The following is a 14,576-nucleotide window of genomic DNA, read 5'->3' on the forward strand; positions in this document are numbered from 1 at the left end:
GAATCATACATACCACCCTTTAACGGCATGCTGGTAATACCAACCCCCTTGGGCATTAGGCAAGGCAGGATAAGGTGGAGAGCTAAGTAAGACACCCACATACCTTTGGACAAAGCAGGAGGAGCATTTATGCCCCCACCAATGAGCAAGTGGAAAAGATTGACACACTGTATACAAGACTGGTCCTCAGGTCTCAAGGGTAGAGAGGTACTCCCACGCCAGGGAGGGGGGGGGGATAATCCCTCCCAAGCAATATCCACAAACGAAAAGTATCCAACCCAACAGAAAAATCAAGAATAATGAATAGCACAGTTCTCAGTGAGGGCGTGCTACTACCACTATTATAGAGAGCACAACCTCTTTGTCAAATTATCCTCACACACTCTAGTAGTGTCATGCTTCATCATCGGGTCACCCTGGCTACTAAAGGCCAGGGTGGGCTCAACCATTTTTCAGGGAGCTCTTATGACAAATGGCCAGGGGGGGTTAAAGATTAAAAAACCACCATCCACTCCAGGTATCCCTTTAATATGGAGAAAGATCAGCGCTACCACACTTACTTCACACTATGTGGAATCTCAACACACAGATAGAGACCTGAGGTGGACAATTATTGAAAGAGTGAAGGAGGGCCTTGACCTTTCCAGAGGACTATTCATTAAGGAGCAGAGATGGGTTTACAATCTGAAAACCCATGAACATGGGCTGAATGACTCCATCCTGTGGGGCCAGTGGTGCAGAGTATGAGTGCTATAAGAAGCCACAATTCAGATAAATAGATGGGTGTCTCATTTTCCATACTTGAGATTTTAGAGTGTGCGAGGGTAATTTAACAAATAGGTTGTGGTCCCAATAGTCGTAGTAGCACGTCCTCACTCTTCATTTTGAGAACTGTGTCTATTCATTATTCTTGCCTTTTCTGTTGGGTTGGATACTTTTTGTTTGTGGGGATTGACACCCACCATCCACACCTTTTTCTCTAAGGGGAGAAGTTGAAAAATCAAACCCTCATCCTTGTACAAGGCATGGGTGGAAAAATCCAAGCTAAGCAAGCTAGGGGTCTTTAAGACTCCAAATGGCTTTCTCCATTACCACTGGCATAGGAGTAGAGTGTGAATGCATTTTAATTGTTTTTATGTTCCTACACCCACTTGGCTAACATTGGAGACCTGGATCGTAAAAGGCTCCTCTACCTTTAGACATGTTGCCATTTTGACTACATATGTATACAGAGTGTGGTTATTATGACGCTTTTAGAAACCATAACACCACATCCTGCAACACATGGTCTGTACAGATGCCCTTTTGGGAAATAAGATGGTATTTTTTTATAGCTGCAATTACATTTAGGACATCTATCCCTGCTTATCTGTGAGGATCTATATTGGCAACTGGTGAACATTCGGGTAACTATAAATCAAAAAGAAGGGGGTGATTATACCAGTCGGTCTATCACATGCCCTCTTTGGACTATGTAACCAACCAAGATATATGACGTTCAGGTTGGAAGCCATTCAAGTTTAGAAGTAGATTCTATCAGTATAATTTCTACTTTGTTCATCATCCTATGTATATATTAGGAATGTCTTCATTCAGAAACATAAACCCTCACCCACCTGAGTTGCATGCTTTTTCACTGGGTTTAGCCCCACGCTAGGCAGTCAGTGCAATGCTTAGCAGGCCCCAAATAAGGCGCTCCTTCGGTGGAGATCTTTCTGGCTTCCTGTAGTATGAGACAGAGCATCAATATTGGTAGTGGGTGAAATACAAAAAAGATTAAAGTTGCCTAGATTTTTTCCCCAAAAAATAAATTTAAAAGAAAGATGTAGGGATCTCTGACAAATTTAAAAGTTGGATATTGAGGACAAATTGAACATTAGTAGTTTGGTGGTCCCTTGCCTCTATTTTGGTGACATGTTTCACGCCCAGTGGCCACAGTGTCAATTGGCATTTCACCAGGACCCTACTTATTTACCCTATTAATTTAAGGACAATGTCTAAACATGATTTTCAATATTATTCCATACTGTGTGTACAGAGGTGTGTGAGTAACTACTATTTAGATAACGCCCATGCTTCAGAGTGTATTAACCCCTAACATACTTTAAGGGCCCCCTGGAATTAGGAAGTACACAGTGCCCATAACAGTTTAAACTGTATAGTATTTGTGCACCGTCGCGCTCCGGTCCCGAATGAACAAAAGCCAGGAATGGAGAGCAACAGGGCAGAACCCAGAGATGAAGCTTGCCACCAAGGTGGGGTGATGGTTCAGGTTCCTAGAGGAGGACATTCCTGATGTATACAAATTAAGTGGATTCCAACCTAGGAACGGTAATATGCTGGTTGGTTACATTCTGGTAACTGTTGGTGGTACTGCAGACTGTTTTCAGAAAATCTCTGGGAGGCTATCTATTTGTTGTCAGAGGACCTCCGCCTTTCAAGTGTCTACGATAACTGGAACATCTAGGTTATCATAGAAGATGCCATATGAGAGGTCACCAGGGCTATCAATGGGGATGTCGTTACCTGATGGGTGTCATGGATCTGTAGCTAATTAGAATCAGGATTTTTTTTTATGTTTTAATCCGTAACCAAAATATTGTTTCAAGGTAGATTTCTTCTTTTCATGTAACATAGGTTGTAATGCCATCTCAGTACCCAAACGTCAACAATTTATTAACTGTTTTTTGTGAATTTCGGTGGCCATTCATAAAACAAACACTACCTGGCCAGCAGTTGAACAAATGTCTGACAGAGCTAAATTAATGACCTCTTCAGAGTCAACCAAATTCTGAAATTAATATAATTTTGTTTGCAAAATCCAGCCACTAGACATAACTCTAATAAATTGGTCCTGCCTGACAGGTAGATGAGTGGGGAAGGTCAATCACAATGCAGCTCTAAAAACATCCTCGAAATACTAACACCCAGAATTCTGCACATCCAAGTTTTGTGTAGCTGTTCAAAGTATTCATTCAAAAGTGCAAGTATTTATTAATTTACTGGGGGTACTGGACAGGGCTCCAGTTCCAGTCTACAACTTGTTTGAATTGTAGATGGGCAGTCTATCAAGAGCAAACGTTGCTGCACATCCCATTTCTTGAAGCAGGCACCAGTAAAACAATCCCATGTCTTGAAACAGGCACCAGCAAAACTGGTATGGGTAGGAACTTGGTGTGTATTTCAGCTCTTACATCCAAAGTATAGAGAACAATTTAGAGGCTCATGTGCATGTAATTGCAGTTCTCCCTGGTGCCTCGGAATTCCAGTCACTTCACACTGCTACTAGCACTAAGTTCGACTTTATAGCAGCGAAATACATCTTGATGTGTTATTTTTACAGGTAGTCCTCTGTCAGTGGCAGAATGTTTGCACATAGAGGTCGATGGATCCCCCCTTCACTGTACTCTGGAACTGTCAGTAAAATGTTACTTTGTATCAGCTGCGGCACTGCAAAAGATTCACATCATAGCTTGCATGACAGTTTGAAGTAAACATAAAAAGCTCAAACGAGGAACTTTTAAGCCTATCAATTGGGTACTCACAGTCACTCTTTTGAGATGGAGGACAGGGGAAAAAAGGTCAAAGAAAACCATACACAAACATAGTAAAATGGGAGCACCCAAGACTTACCAGCAGTTGAGGTCAAAGACCCGAAGACGGAGAAGGGGTGGTTTTTGGTCCATTGCGCATACAGGCTCTTTTAGATGCTGTTCACCTTGTGTCTGTTGTCACAAAGACGAAGAAGGAAAATTTCACAGCTACAGAATGAAAATCACAGAGTCATACCAAAGATGGCGAAGCCACAGCAGGAAGATGCCAAAGACACACTTCGAAGATCCTGGACTTTCAGAAAAAAGAGAACAGAACTGAAGGACGAAAATTGCATATTTGGCATTCAAGTGAAGGAAAAACATTTCATCTAAACCTGGCCCAAGGAAAACCCCAAAGTTTTGCCTGGTACCCGAGCAGAGTGAAGGAGATTCAGTTTGCAGTGCTACGCTGTAAAAATCCACTCTCTCCATCAGCTAGGGTAAATGCCCCAGTCACTTCTCAGATGATGCATTGATTGGAATCCAGTTATGCCCCTGGAGCCTAGTGTCAGGCCAAAAACCTCTATTGGATCTGATCTTTCATCCAAGTGAAGGATCTTAGTAGCATATTATGGTTATTGTTTCGTGTTTTGGCATAAATTCCGCAGCACTAGAGATTTAAGAGTTAAGTTCTGTTCACTGAAATGTGATATTTTAAAATGAAAGGTTTCAATTTCAAGTATGCTCAATGAGCCAGGAGTAAGTCTCACAATGGCATTGTGAATGTGATAACTAATGAGAGAGGTTTGGTGTCTGCCTTAACTTTCATGACAGACGCATCACAAACAGGGCACAATTGCATCTCATTTCGTGATCTACGAGATTGTTGGTGGAAGAAGAGCTTAGTTAGAGCTGCGATGAAGGAATGCTCACTATCTCACCTCCTACCATATGAGCCCAATGTTCCTCTTCCGTCAGTGTATTTGGTAATCTCTCATGTTGATGAATTATAGGTAAGACACCATTTGGGAGAAAAAAAGAATTGCTTTGACTGCCTGCCCGTGTTCCCACCTTTCTCTATCCAGCACTGTACTTTTTTGCGCTCGGCCTCATGATCTACTTTGACAGTTTAGATGTCTCTATTTGTTGTTTCATGGCGCCTGCACTACTCCTGGAGAAGGGGCTTTGGTTGACCATCTTTTAGTCATTCGCTTTTTTAGCTCAGGAACCTTCAGCTACTGCTTTGAGACATTGTCAGTCAGACAGTCTATCAGCCATCAGGAATACTTTAGTCTCATGTTTATTCTATTGGCTGAGGTGTTTCCTTCCACCTCCACTTGAAAGCATGAAGGACTATTTTAGAATTGAAACTGCACTCTAATACCACAATTAATCACTCATTTCATCCATGCATTGTATAAACCAAGTAATCTGTTTCTTAATCGGTTCACAGTGCAGGAGGCATTTGTATTGCTTTTGTCACTGCTCAAGTGAAAGTGTCAAATCTATTGCCTTTGTCAATGCTTGTTAAAATGTGTTAAATATAAGGATTCATGTGTTGGAAATGCAATACAAACATTTCACAGTGTATAATATTCCATTGACAGTGAAAAAAGAGAATGAAGATGGTTGGAATACAGAAAAATAAGCCTGTGAAAATTAAATAAAAATAGTTATAGTTTGCAGACTCACGCTACTGACAACCGTGTAGATGTTCGCCTACATAAACGTGTCCGAGGTATTTCATACCACAGATTTAAACTTTGTCATCAGTGGCATAACCAGGGTGGTCTATTTAGCTACATACATAACCGCTAATGGACGATTCAAGCACAGGTAAATGTTCTTTTGCTTGGCTTCGGTAGGAGTAGTAGTATTTCAAAACTTGAAGCACATGCTATATTGTCGGCTAGCAGCAACAAAATATTTCTAGAATTATATTTTGGTGGCAGGTGAAATTGGAAGGGAACATTGTAAAATATCAAGAAGAGGAGAGAGGCGCGTTTAGGTGTTAAATGCACAGATAACAACATTAGCTTACAATTTGTTATGTGTTTGGGACACGAATTAGGATGTTGGGGAATGTGAGCAACACCAGATTTAGTGGAAGCTTTTACTTAGGCACCATCCAAGAAAAACAACAAGAAGAAGAACATGATGTCATTCTTTAGACCGTCCGAGTTCAATTCAAAGTGTATGGGGAAATTTGCAAGCAAGGAATATTCACTAAGGCAACTAATGAAAAGAAATCTGCAGTTAAAGTGGGGTTGGGTATATCAGAACTATTATCAGTGTGTGAATCAGTTCATGTGTTGGGTGAACTACTAGAAGGTTTTGAATCAAAGTTTAAGTACTGAGTGACGGTGGATGCTGGAAACAAGTGCTGGTGTGTTCTATCTGGCTGATGAGGGGTGCTACTGGTCCCAGGATGCTTGTTTCCGGTCCAGGAAGGACCTGGCTTTGCAGTTCAGATGAGGAGCATGGACAAGACTGATTTGCATATGGCTGGGTCCAAACTGGGGTGGTGTAGTGAGCAAAAGAATAATGAATTTAACCCAGATCTCTAGACTGGGGGTGAATGTTTTATTCATTCAGCATTCTGTCCACTATTATTTGTTGCAGCAGAACTTTTCGACCTAAGTGGGATGGGTATGCCCAGATGTGGATCCCTTGCTTGCTGTGCCACTGGATTCAAGCTAGCCTGGCTATTGACAGGTGTTACCCCAAAACCGGTCCCAGGATGCTTGTTTCTGGTCCTGGGAAGACCCTGTTTGGCAGTTCGGGCTGGTCGGATACCATGAGGAGCAGGGTCAAGACTGATTTGCATACAGCTGGGGTGGCGTAGCTAGCAAAAAAGCGACGTATTTAACCCAGATCTCTTGACTGGGGTGAATGTTTGATTAATTCTGCATTCCGTCCACCATTTGGTGTTGCAGCACTTTTCGCCTTCGGTTGGATGGGTATGCCCAGACGTGGGTCCCTTGCTCACTGTGCCACTAGATTCAAGATAGCCTGGCTGATCTGGGGTGTTACCCCAATAACGGTCCCAGGATGCTTGTTTCCAGTCCAGCTAGAAACCGGCTTATCAATTCAGGCTGGACTGTTCACATGAGGACCTGGTTCAAGACTGATTTGCATGCAGCAGGGTCAAACTGGGGTGGTGTAGGAGCAAAGGAACAATGGATTTAACCCAGGTCGCTTAACTTGGAGTGAATGTTTGATTCATTCAGCATGCCGTCCATCATTTGTTGCTGCAGAACTTTTTGCACAGATGTGGGTCCCTTGCTCGCCGTGCCACTAGATTCAAGCTAGCCTGGCTGATGAGGGATGTTGACTCCCTCGCTCCTAGCGGTATTGGAGGGATTGAGAAAAATGTCTGGCCTACATTATAGTAGAGTAGATTGTATGAGTAGAGTAAAACAAAATCCAGACTGTTCTCCTGGATAAGTTGGGTATAGGGGACGGGCTCGCCACAAGACCTAGGGTTTCAGTGGGAGTCAGATGGGTCCTGCTATCTAGGGGTCTAGGTCACGAACTGCACAGCTTCACATTATGACCTCAATGTGGGGAACTGAGACTTGAAGGGGGAACGGATCTAACGGACCTGTTTCTGTACTATGGTGTCATTTACCTCCAAGACACAGTACATCGGGTCAATGACGATTCAAACTGGGAAAGGACTGTTGGTGAGCTCCTATGGACCGTACACCTTGCAAGAGGCATTTATGATGGGGACGTGGGTCCCCAAAGAAGCGATGTAACTTGTCCATTCATTAGCAGTGGTGTGGCACAAGGTAACTAGAATAGTGTTCCAGAAGCCCCCTTTTGCAGATGATACATCCCTGTGGTCACTGAAACCATTGCCATCCTAAGAAAGGATATGCACTAGGAAAGAGGGCTCAACAATCAATTTTTATTTCTTTTTCACAGGTGCAAGAGTGGTTTGGCTTTGGTTTGGGGCAGTTCCTACCATATCCCTGAATAGCACACCCAGCCCTGGGCATTTGGACATGTTTTCCAGAAAACCGCAGGAACATCAAAAATTGAGTCACATCCTGGATTTAGCGGGATGTAAGCATTTGATAACACATTAACACCTTCCATGCTCATGACGAGCTCAGCACGTCATGCAGTACACTGCCCGTGTGCTCATGACCAAGGGAATTCAATGGAGTTCAGCACCCAGGGAGAATTGCTGTAGCATTGAAGGTGTTAACATATAGCCCTGTCGGCACAATAAATGGAATGGCGAAGTGTGGATTACTCGGAGGACGTTAGTAAGTATAAACAGAAGCAGGTCATTGTACAAGTACAGGCAGTATCACCCAATCTCAGTAGTGCAACTTCACTACTTACATCAAACCTTTAAGACCCTGTGCATACTGTCTAAGATTTATCCCATTTAACGCAGCACATGCGGAAGAAGCGGACTACCTTCCACAAGCTTTCTGCACGCAAGGGATCTGTCAGCGGCTGACAGCGTTTTTGGGAGGGAATGCTGCAACTGATGACCATGTGGTCTGACAAGAACTGACAGGCTTTATCAAACTCTGCTATGTGTGCAACCGCATTGGAAACACTTTCAAATGCTATCTCGAATGATCGCATTGGGTTTATTGCTGGTGCAGAGAAGGATAGTTATACACTGGGTGGTGCCTAGTATGCTGGATATAAAGATTTGGCTGGCGGACTTGTAACAATGGGAGGTCGCAGATGTACAACATATTAAGCTCACTTGCAGGAATGAATGTGTGGTGGATGATTTGATCACTTGGGGGAACATAATCAAGAATATTATGGACCCACTCAGAGACAGGTCGACCCCGATTGGACACTTCCCAGAGGGAGTCTTTAGTTAAGGACTGAAATGTATGCAGCCCGCATCTGCAACGCCCTCATCCTTACATTTAGCCAAACCCTTCACAACCACACTCCATGGCAACACCTTGAAATATATACTCTCAAAACTTCGCACTCTAGAAATGACCTAAAGGAGCAATGTGGTTTTTCCCTAAAACACGAACGTTAAATAATGTTTCAATATTCATTGAGCTTGGGGGGCACATAGAGCTTACTAACATAAGCTCCCCACGTATGTTGAACTGCTGCGTACATTTGAGCACCCGCTTTTAAACAACAGCGGGCACACTCACTGCTCCTAGCCTCACATCTTGCTAATACATCATCGAGATATGTCTTTTTGAACTCCTTACCCCTCAGAACGCATGTACGCTCGATTAATGACCAGCCCTGTCACACAACAATTTCAAATATGCGATATGGCAGAGACACGCCCATTAAATAATTGAATATAAGGGCACGTTAAGCGATCCACACAGTCCACCTGTTTCACTAACTGATCAACAGTGTACACACCCCATGTGTAGGAAATACACAGAACCACCTTTACGATGGGGCACTATCTGTGTAGGATATAACATTCTGCGCACCATATTTTTCTGTATGCTTACTCCGCATAGAATTAGCATGTTATTATTTGTCTAGAAAAGTCGTTCAGTGTCTACACTCATTTGGGGCTATTTATTGACACTCGGCCTCTGTGACATGAGAAATAAACACTCCTCTAATGATATATGTATATACAAAGGTCTGAGTTCATGCGAACACATAATGAACTAAGAATGTTGTTGCATTCATAAAAAAGATACTTCTTTAAGTAAATTAATCCTGTAGACGTTGGTATTCTCAAGTTGGTATTTATTAGGTAAAATAGGTAAAAGGAAGGTAATGAGGAGTAAGGAAGGAGGCCCCACCGGGAGCGTAAGGAAGGAGGCCCCACCGGGAGCAGCATCCAGCTGCTCAGCCCACTCAATCAAACTGACCACACATTCAAACCATGCACACAGGAACATTCCAATGACATCACACACACAGGCTGAGCAGCAGGGAAAGAGATGAACAGGATATAACACATCTCCCTCTTTTAAAACAAAGAAAACAAAAGAGAGAGGATGAAACTAAATACAGAAAGTCCTGACGATGACAAAACAGGATTTCGATAACAGTCAACATAGGAAATGAATAACTGTAAGTAATGTCATGAAATAGCAATGAATCATCATGAAAGATACATAGAGAGGAAAAATATCTTTTCGCACAAAACCAGGAATAATGTCTTCTCGCACCAAACGGAGAGAGGAATCACATACAACCATCCCCCATCTCAAAGAAAAGAACAAAATATTACTAAAAGCCATGCAAGGGAATCAAACTAAACAAAATAGCGTCCCAATGGAGTAACAAATTAGGACGTAGAAGTTACCACACTGTCCAAAACACTTAAATAAAGTATAAAGAACAGAACGCATAACACCTAGTGCAAGGGTACATGGCTACCAAACGACTCTCAATAACTGAACACCTCTAGTAAAATAGAGCACTTGCGTGGTTCAGGTAAAAAAAAAACAAGCAAAAAAAACAAAACTGAGGACTCATCCTCATGTGATTTGATAAACAAATGGAGCACCTCAAACCATGAGCACTAATGTGGCTCCGCAACTAATCCAAAATACACAGTGGTATTGAACTCCTCAAAGTTCACTAAATACAAGCATTGAACTCCTCAAAGTTCAAGAAAAAAAAACCCTCAACATTGAACTCCTCAAAGTTCAAGAAAATACACCATTGAACCCCTCAAAGTTCAAACCATAAATGTAGACTCTTCGCAGAAAAATGTGAACACCTCTATTAAAAATAGAGCACTATTAAATAAGTGGTTCATCAATAAATATCAAAACTTAATGAACACCTCAAATTAATTGAGCACCACAAGTGGTTCATTTATATCAATAAATTCAAAGTTTGTCAAAACTCAGCATAGTAAACCTGACCTTAAAATCAACCATTAAAGAAAACACTGTAAATAAATTAATTCATAAATTTCAGCATAAAACAGTTCCAAGTAGTGTAAGAAATTAAGTAAATCACTCAGAACGCAAATAAACCAATACCTCAATATCAGTACATAACAGTTCCATAAATCACTTAAAACACAACATGTACATAAATTTATATATAAATAGTGACTGATGGAAAATAAGAAACTAAAATAATAAAAGTAGTCACCGTTGTCATGTCAGATGTTGTGGATTGCGAGACCTGAATAGAAAAAAAAACAGTACCTTGTCTCTTGGAGTATAAATGAAAAGATCTCAGGGAGTTCATAGCGTGCCAGTCGCTGTGACACGATGATGAAACGATGGCAGAAACCCACAAAAGAAAAGCATTAAGGCAGAGACCCTGTAGAAATGAAAACGTTTGATCCAGGAGCAGCTCAGCGCTTTAAGAACTCATCAAAGTCCTTCACATCAGGAAGCGCTTGGTTAACAACGACAGCACGCAAAAACATCACGCTGTCAGTTACTTCTTCGCCCGATGGCTCACAGAGAACATGCGCTTCAAGCAAAGGCAGTGACTCATCAGCGGTGACTCATCGGCTGACGTCAGAAACAGAGCGCGAGGAGAGCTTCACATCGCCAACTCCTCAGAACCTTCTGAAGACGTCATCACACAGCGTGAAGCAGAGGAAGAGGAAGGATCGCTGCAGACCAACTGACAGCTCAACCGCCATCTCCAAACAGGACGGTGAGTGTCAGAGATTTATGTGAAAAGGATTGCCCCAGCTCCGCAAGTTGGGCGCGCTGACACCTGTCAAGTTGATCTCATTGGCACACAGTTTCCTCCTAAACACTGCTCCAAATAACTACTAATTCAAATGAAAACGGAAGTTTTATACTGAAGTCTTAGAGTGGAAAAAAAAACGCACTCTGCACACCCTGCTTGCAGACAGCTTATACGAACCCCGCTCATTTGTTCAGCAGTCACAGTCCACTTGGAAATAGCGCAGTAATAGGTTTCACTCATCTTCAAAGTTTTTAAACTGAACAGACGCCTCAGATAAATTACTGAAAGGTAGACATCTTTGCTCGTGCACTATAAATAGACATTTAAGTTGCTGAAAGATTCACATCTTTGCCCTTTAAATGTAAATAGTCATTTTAAATTGGGCTCTGAATATCTTGAGGAAATATATTCACGTTTTCCACCGTTTCTCTCTGACAACAGTCATAAATTGAAATTTTGACGCTCTTGCCAAAAACTCTGCCAATTTAAAATTCAATACACTCCATACAGACCAACGCTTGAAACATACCTTTATGGATGTTTCCTGTAGGCTGTCAGATGTGACATGACACCGGTGGGGCATCAAAAGCGTTGATAGTCTTCTTTTAAAAGCTTTACTTCCTATCTTTGTAATTTCATTTTTCAAATCCAGTTCCTGCACACGCAGTTCTTTCCGTCTCGTCGCCATTGTTGCATTCATAAAAAAGATACTTCTTTAAGTAAATTAATCCTGTAGACGTTGGTATTCTCAAGTTGGTATTTATTAGGTAAAATAGGTAAAAGGAAGGTAATGAGGAGTAAGGAAGGAGGCCCCACCGGGAGCAGCATCCAGCTGCTCAGCCCACTCAATCAAACTGACCACACATTCAAACCATGCACACAGGAACATTCCAATGACATCACACACACAGGCTGAGCAGCAGGGAAAGAGATGAACAGGATATAACAAATGTGCATTAACGTTTTACTTAAACTATATGCAATGATTTAAGTTGGTCTGAACGTATGACTTCAAATGCAGGGATGCTGACTCTGTGGCACCTCTAGCGTTACCTCAGTACTAAACGGGGGTAGGGCATTACCATTTTTTCAGTTGCTTATTATTTTTTAAATGCACAATTTAGAATTACCTCTCTATGTAGATAACTTTATCATTGTGGTGACATATAATAATGTCCTTGAGAGTATTGTGAATGCAAAAAAGAGCATTTGCAAACACACTCCCTCTTATGTTTATTGTTTCCTTTTTACACTCACAGGTACTTTCTGACCTTTTCAGATGAACAAACATTGTACTCAGCGAGGCTGTGACAATTCGCAACCTACACTTTTGTAGGTCCTGAAGAAGGCCCCCTGACCCGTAAGGGCAATTCTATAGGGCTGAAACATGTTGACGACTCACATGGACATACCAGTGCATTAGACCGATAACTCGTCTTCCCACGCACATCACTGTTTTTATCTGCCTCCATTCCAAACTGAATAGAGGTACAGTTTAGGTAATGTGGGGTCTTTTTTTAACTCACCTCAAATGAGCACTTTCAAACTTTTTTATCACTGATCACTACTGTACGAACCAGTGGTTTCTCCTCCTGGTGGAGGAAGCATACAAAAAAACAATGATGATGCTGTCACGTTTTTAACAAGGCGGAGAACCAAGATATACTGCCTCGCGGCCTGTGTACGTGAATGAGGGTTTTATTGAAAGACGGCAGGAACAATGAACACTGGTTACTCGATACAAGTGATTCATTCTCCATTGATATTTTGTATTACGACAAGGAAGCTGAATGGATCACAGCTCCTTCTTCCTCCCCCTTTTTGATTAAATATGAAACAGCAATAAAACACTTAAAGAATAGATGTGGGTGAAAACACTGATATTTCGTAGGAAGTTCCTTGTGGAGAAGCATGTGGGAAAGGAAGAGAATGCGATAAAAATGTTGTGAACACAGAAAGTGCATTAAAATGGATCTAGAAATAATGATGGCCGTGAAGACTGACGTGATGAGAGCTCAAATGAAATGATGGAATGGGCATGAAAGCATGAGGGGAACAGGGTGTAAAAGTAGGGATGCTCAATAACTGAGGCACGAAAGGCAGTTCCTAGTTCCGCATAGTAGCCTTAACAGTGTTGCGCTTAAAACACTAGATAGCTGTTATTTGTATTAAACTTGAAGTTACTTTTCCAGCCATGTGCGTCTTAATGTGGCTCCTCTTAGTTAGAACATCGGTGTGAATTCATTCTGAGTTTTGTTGAATGACATTCTTCAGAGGCAGCCGCAGCCAAGGCTCAAGCTGTGTGGATGTACGGTGTACCGAGGCATCTCGACAAACTACTAGTACTCCCATCAGCGTGTGTCCCCTCATGATGACTGCACGAAAAACACTCTGGCTGCGGAGTGTGCAGGTGCAGCATTCTGGGGAAGACATTTGCTCCGGTCTTTATTTCAAGATACGTGGATGCGGTGAGGCAGTATGTACGGTCTAGTATGCAAGTCCTTTCTCTTGAACAATAAAGTGTGTTTCCACCGTTCTTTTACCCACCATACCATCAAGGCAGCACATACCTTCACTAAGGTGACATTTCATGGAGCGTGCGGGGGAGCGGAACCACAAGTCCAAGGAGTGGACCTTTCACTACAAGCGCGTAATGAAGCTTTGCTGGGATACTGAGCCCACTGGGGTCTACCGGAGGGCGACACACGTTTCTAGGAGGGTAGAACAATAAATCACACTGAAGGTCCTGGAAAACTGAACCTGCTGCCTGGCTCCCTTCTCCCACCCACCCCACTACATCACAGCCTCGGGGAAAGTTCAGTAGTGCTTCCTCGCGCATGTTTGATAAGGGCACCATCCCAGAGCCGAAGGACTGTACTCATCCTCCCTGAAAAGGGTGCCCTCTCCTCAGCGTCCGACTCTCTCACATGCCCTCCGTACAGGACCTGCATGTATGAGGGCTCCCTCCCTACGGTTTCACTGCGTCCACTCACCATGCCATGGGGCGGCCCCTCGGCTGCAGCCTTCGCTCCTCGTCTCACTGTATCTACAGTATAACCGGCGCAGCGCACAGCAGCTGCTTCCTGCCACGTGACCTGTCCGCCTGCCTCTCAGCCGTCCCACCCTCCCGCCCCTCGCTCGCGCAGCGCCCAGCCCTGGCTGCGCTCGATGGCTCGCGCTGCTGCCCCCCCCCCCCTTACTGAACACAAACATCCTCTCTGTTTTCAGTGGCAACTGTCAAGTAATTTGAACTACCTTTGTCACAAGCGTAAAAACGTAGCTTTTATCAATCATTTTTACACTCATCAAATATGAAGTTAACAAAACCCAAGATGCGCGAGACATTCATCTTACAATTTGTCGTTGTTTCCCAGGATAAATGAATTACTTTTTGGCGTT

The 14,576-nt window shown here is 42.8% G+C and overlaps 1 protein-coding gene across 2 annotated transcripts in view; it reads right to left on the reverse strand.

The window, feature by feature from the left end:
* The window catches only part of SMPD2 (sphingomyelin phosphodiesterase 2), a 114,410-nt gene extending 100,145 nt beyond the window's left edge, over positions 1-14,265 (reverse strand). The window contains exons 1-2 of one of the 2 annotated variants that reach the window (XM_086923249.1): positions 14,171-14,265; positions 3,634-3,846 (exon numbers count right to left, since the gene is read on the reverse strand). In XM_086923249.1, the coding sequence (XP_086779375.1) occupies positions 3,634-3,686 (53 nt within the window). In that variant the 5' untranslated portion in view covers positions 3,687-3,846; positions 14,171-14,265. The remainder of the gene's footprint in view (positions 1-3,633; positions 3,847-14,170) is intronic. The other variant, XM_086923248.1, reaches the window with a different exon arrangement.
* Between the last annotated feature and the right edge of the window lie 311 nt (positions 14,266-14,576).

Source organism: Lissotriton vulgaris, chromosome 5 (genome assembly GCF_964263255.1).
Source record: "Lissotriton vulgaris chromosome 5, aLisVul1.2, whole genome shotgun sequence".
In the NCBI taxonomy this organism is placed as follows: Eukaryota; Metazoa; Chordata; class Amphibia; order Caudata; family Salamandridae; genus Lissotriton; species Lissotriton vulgaris.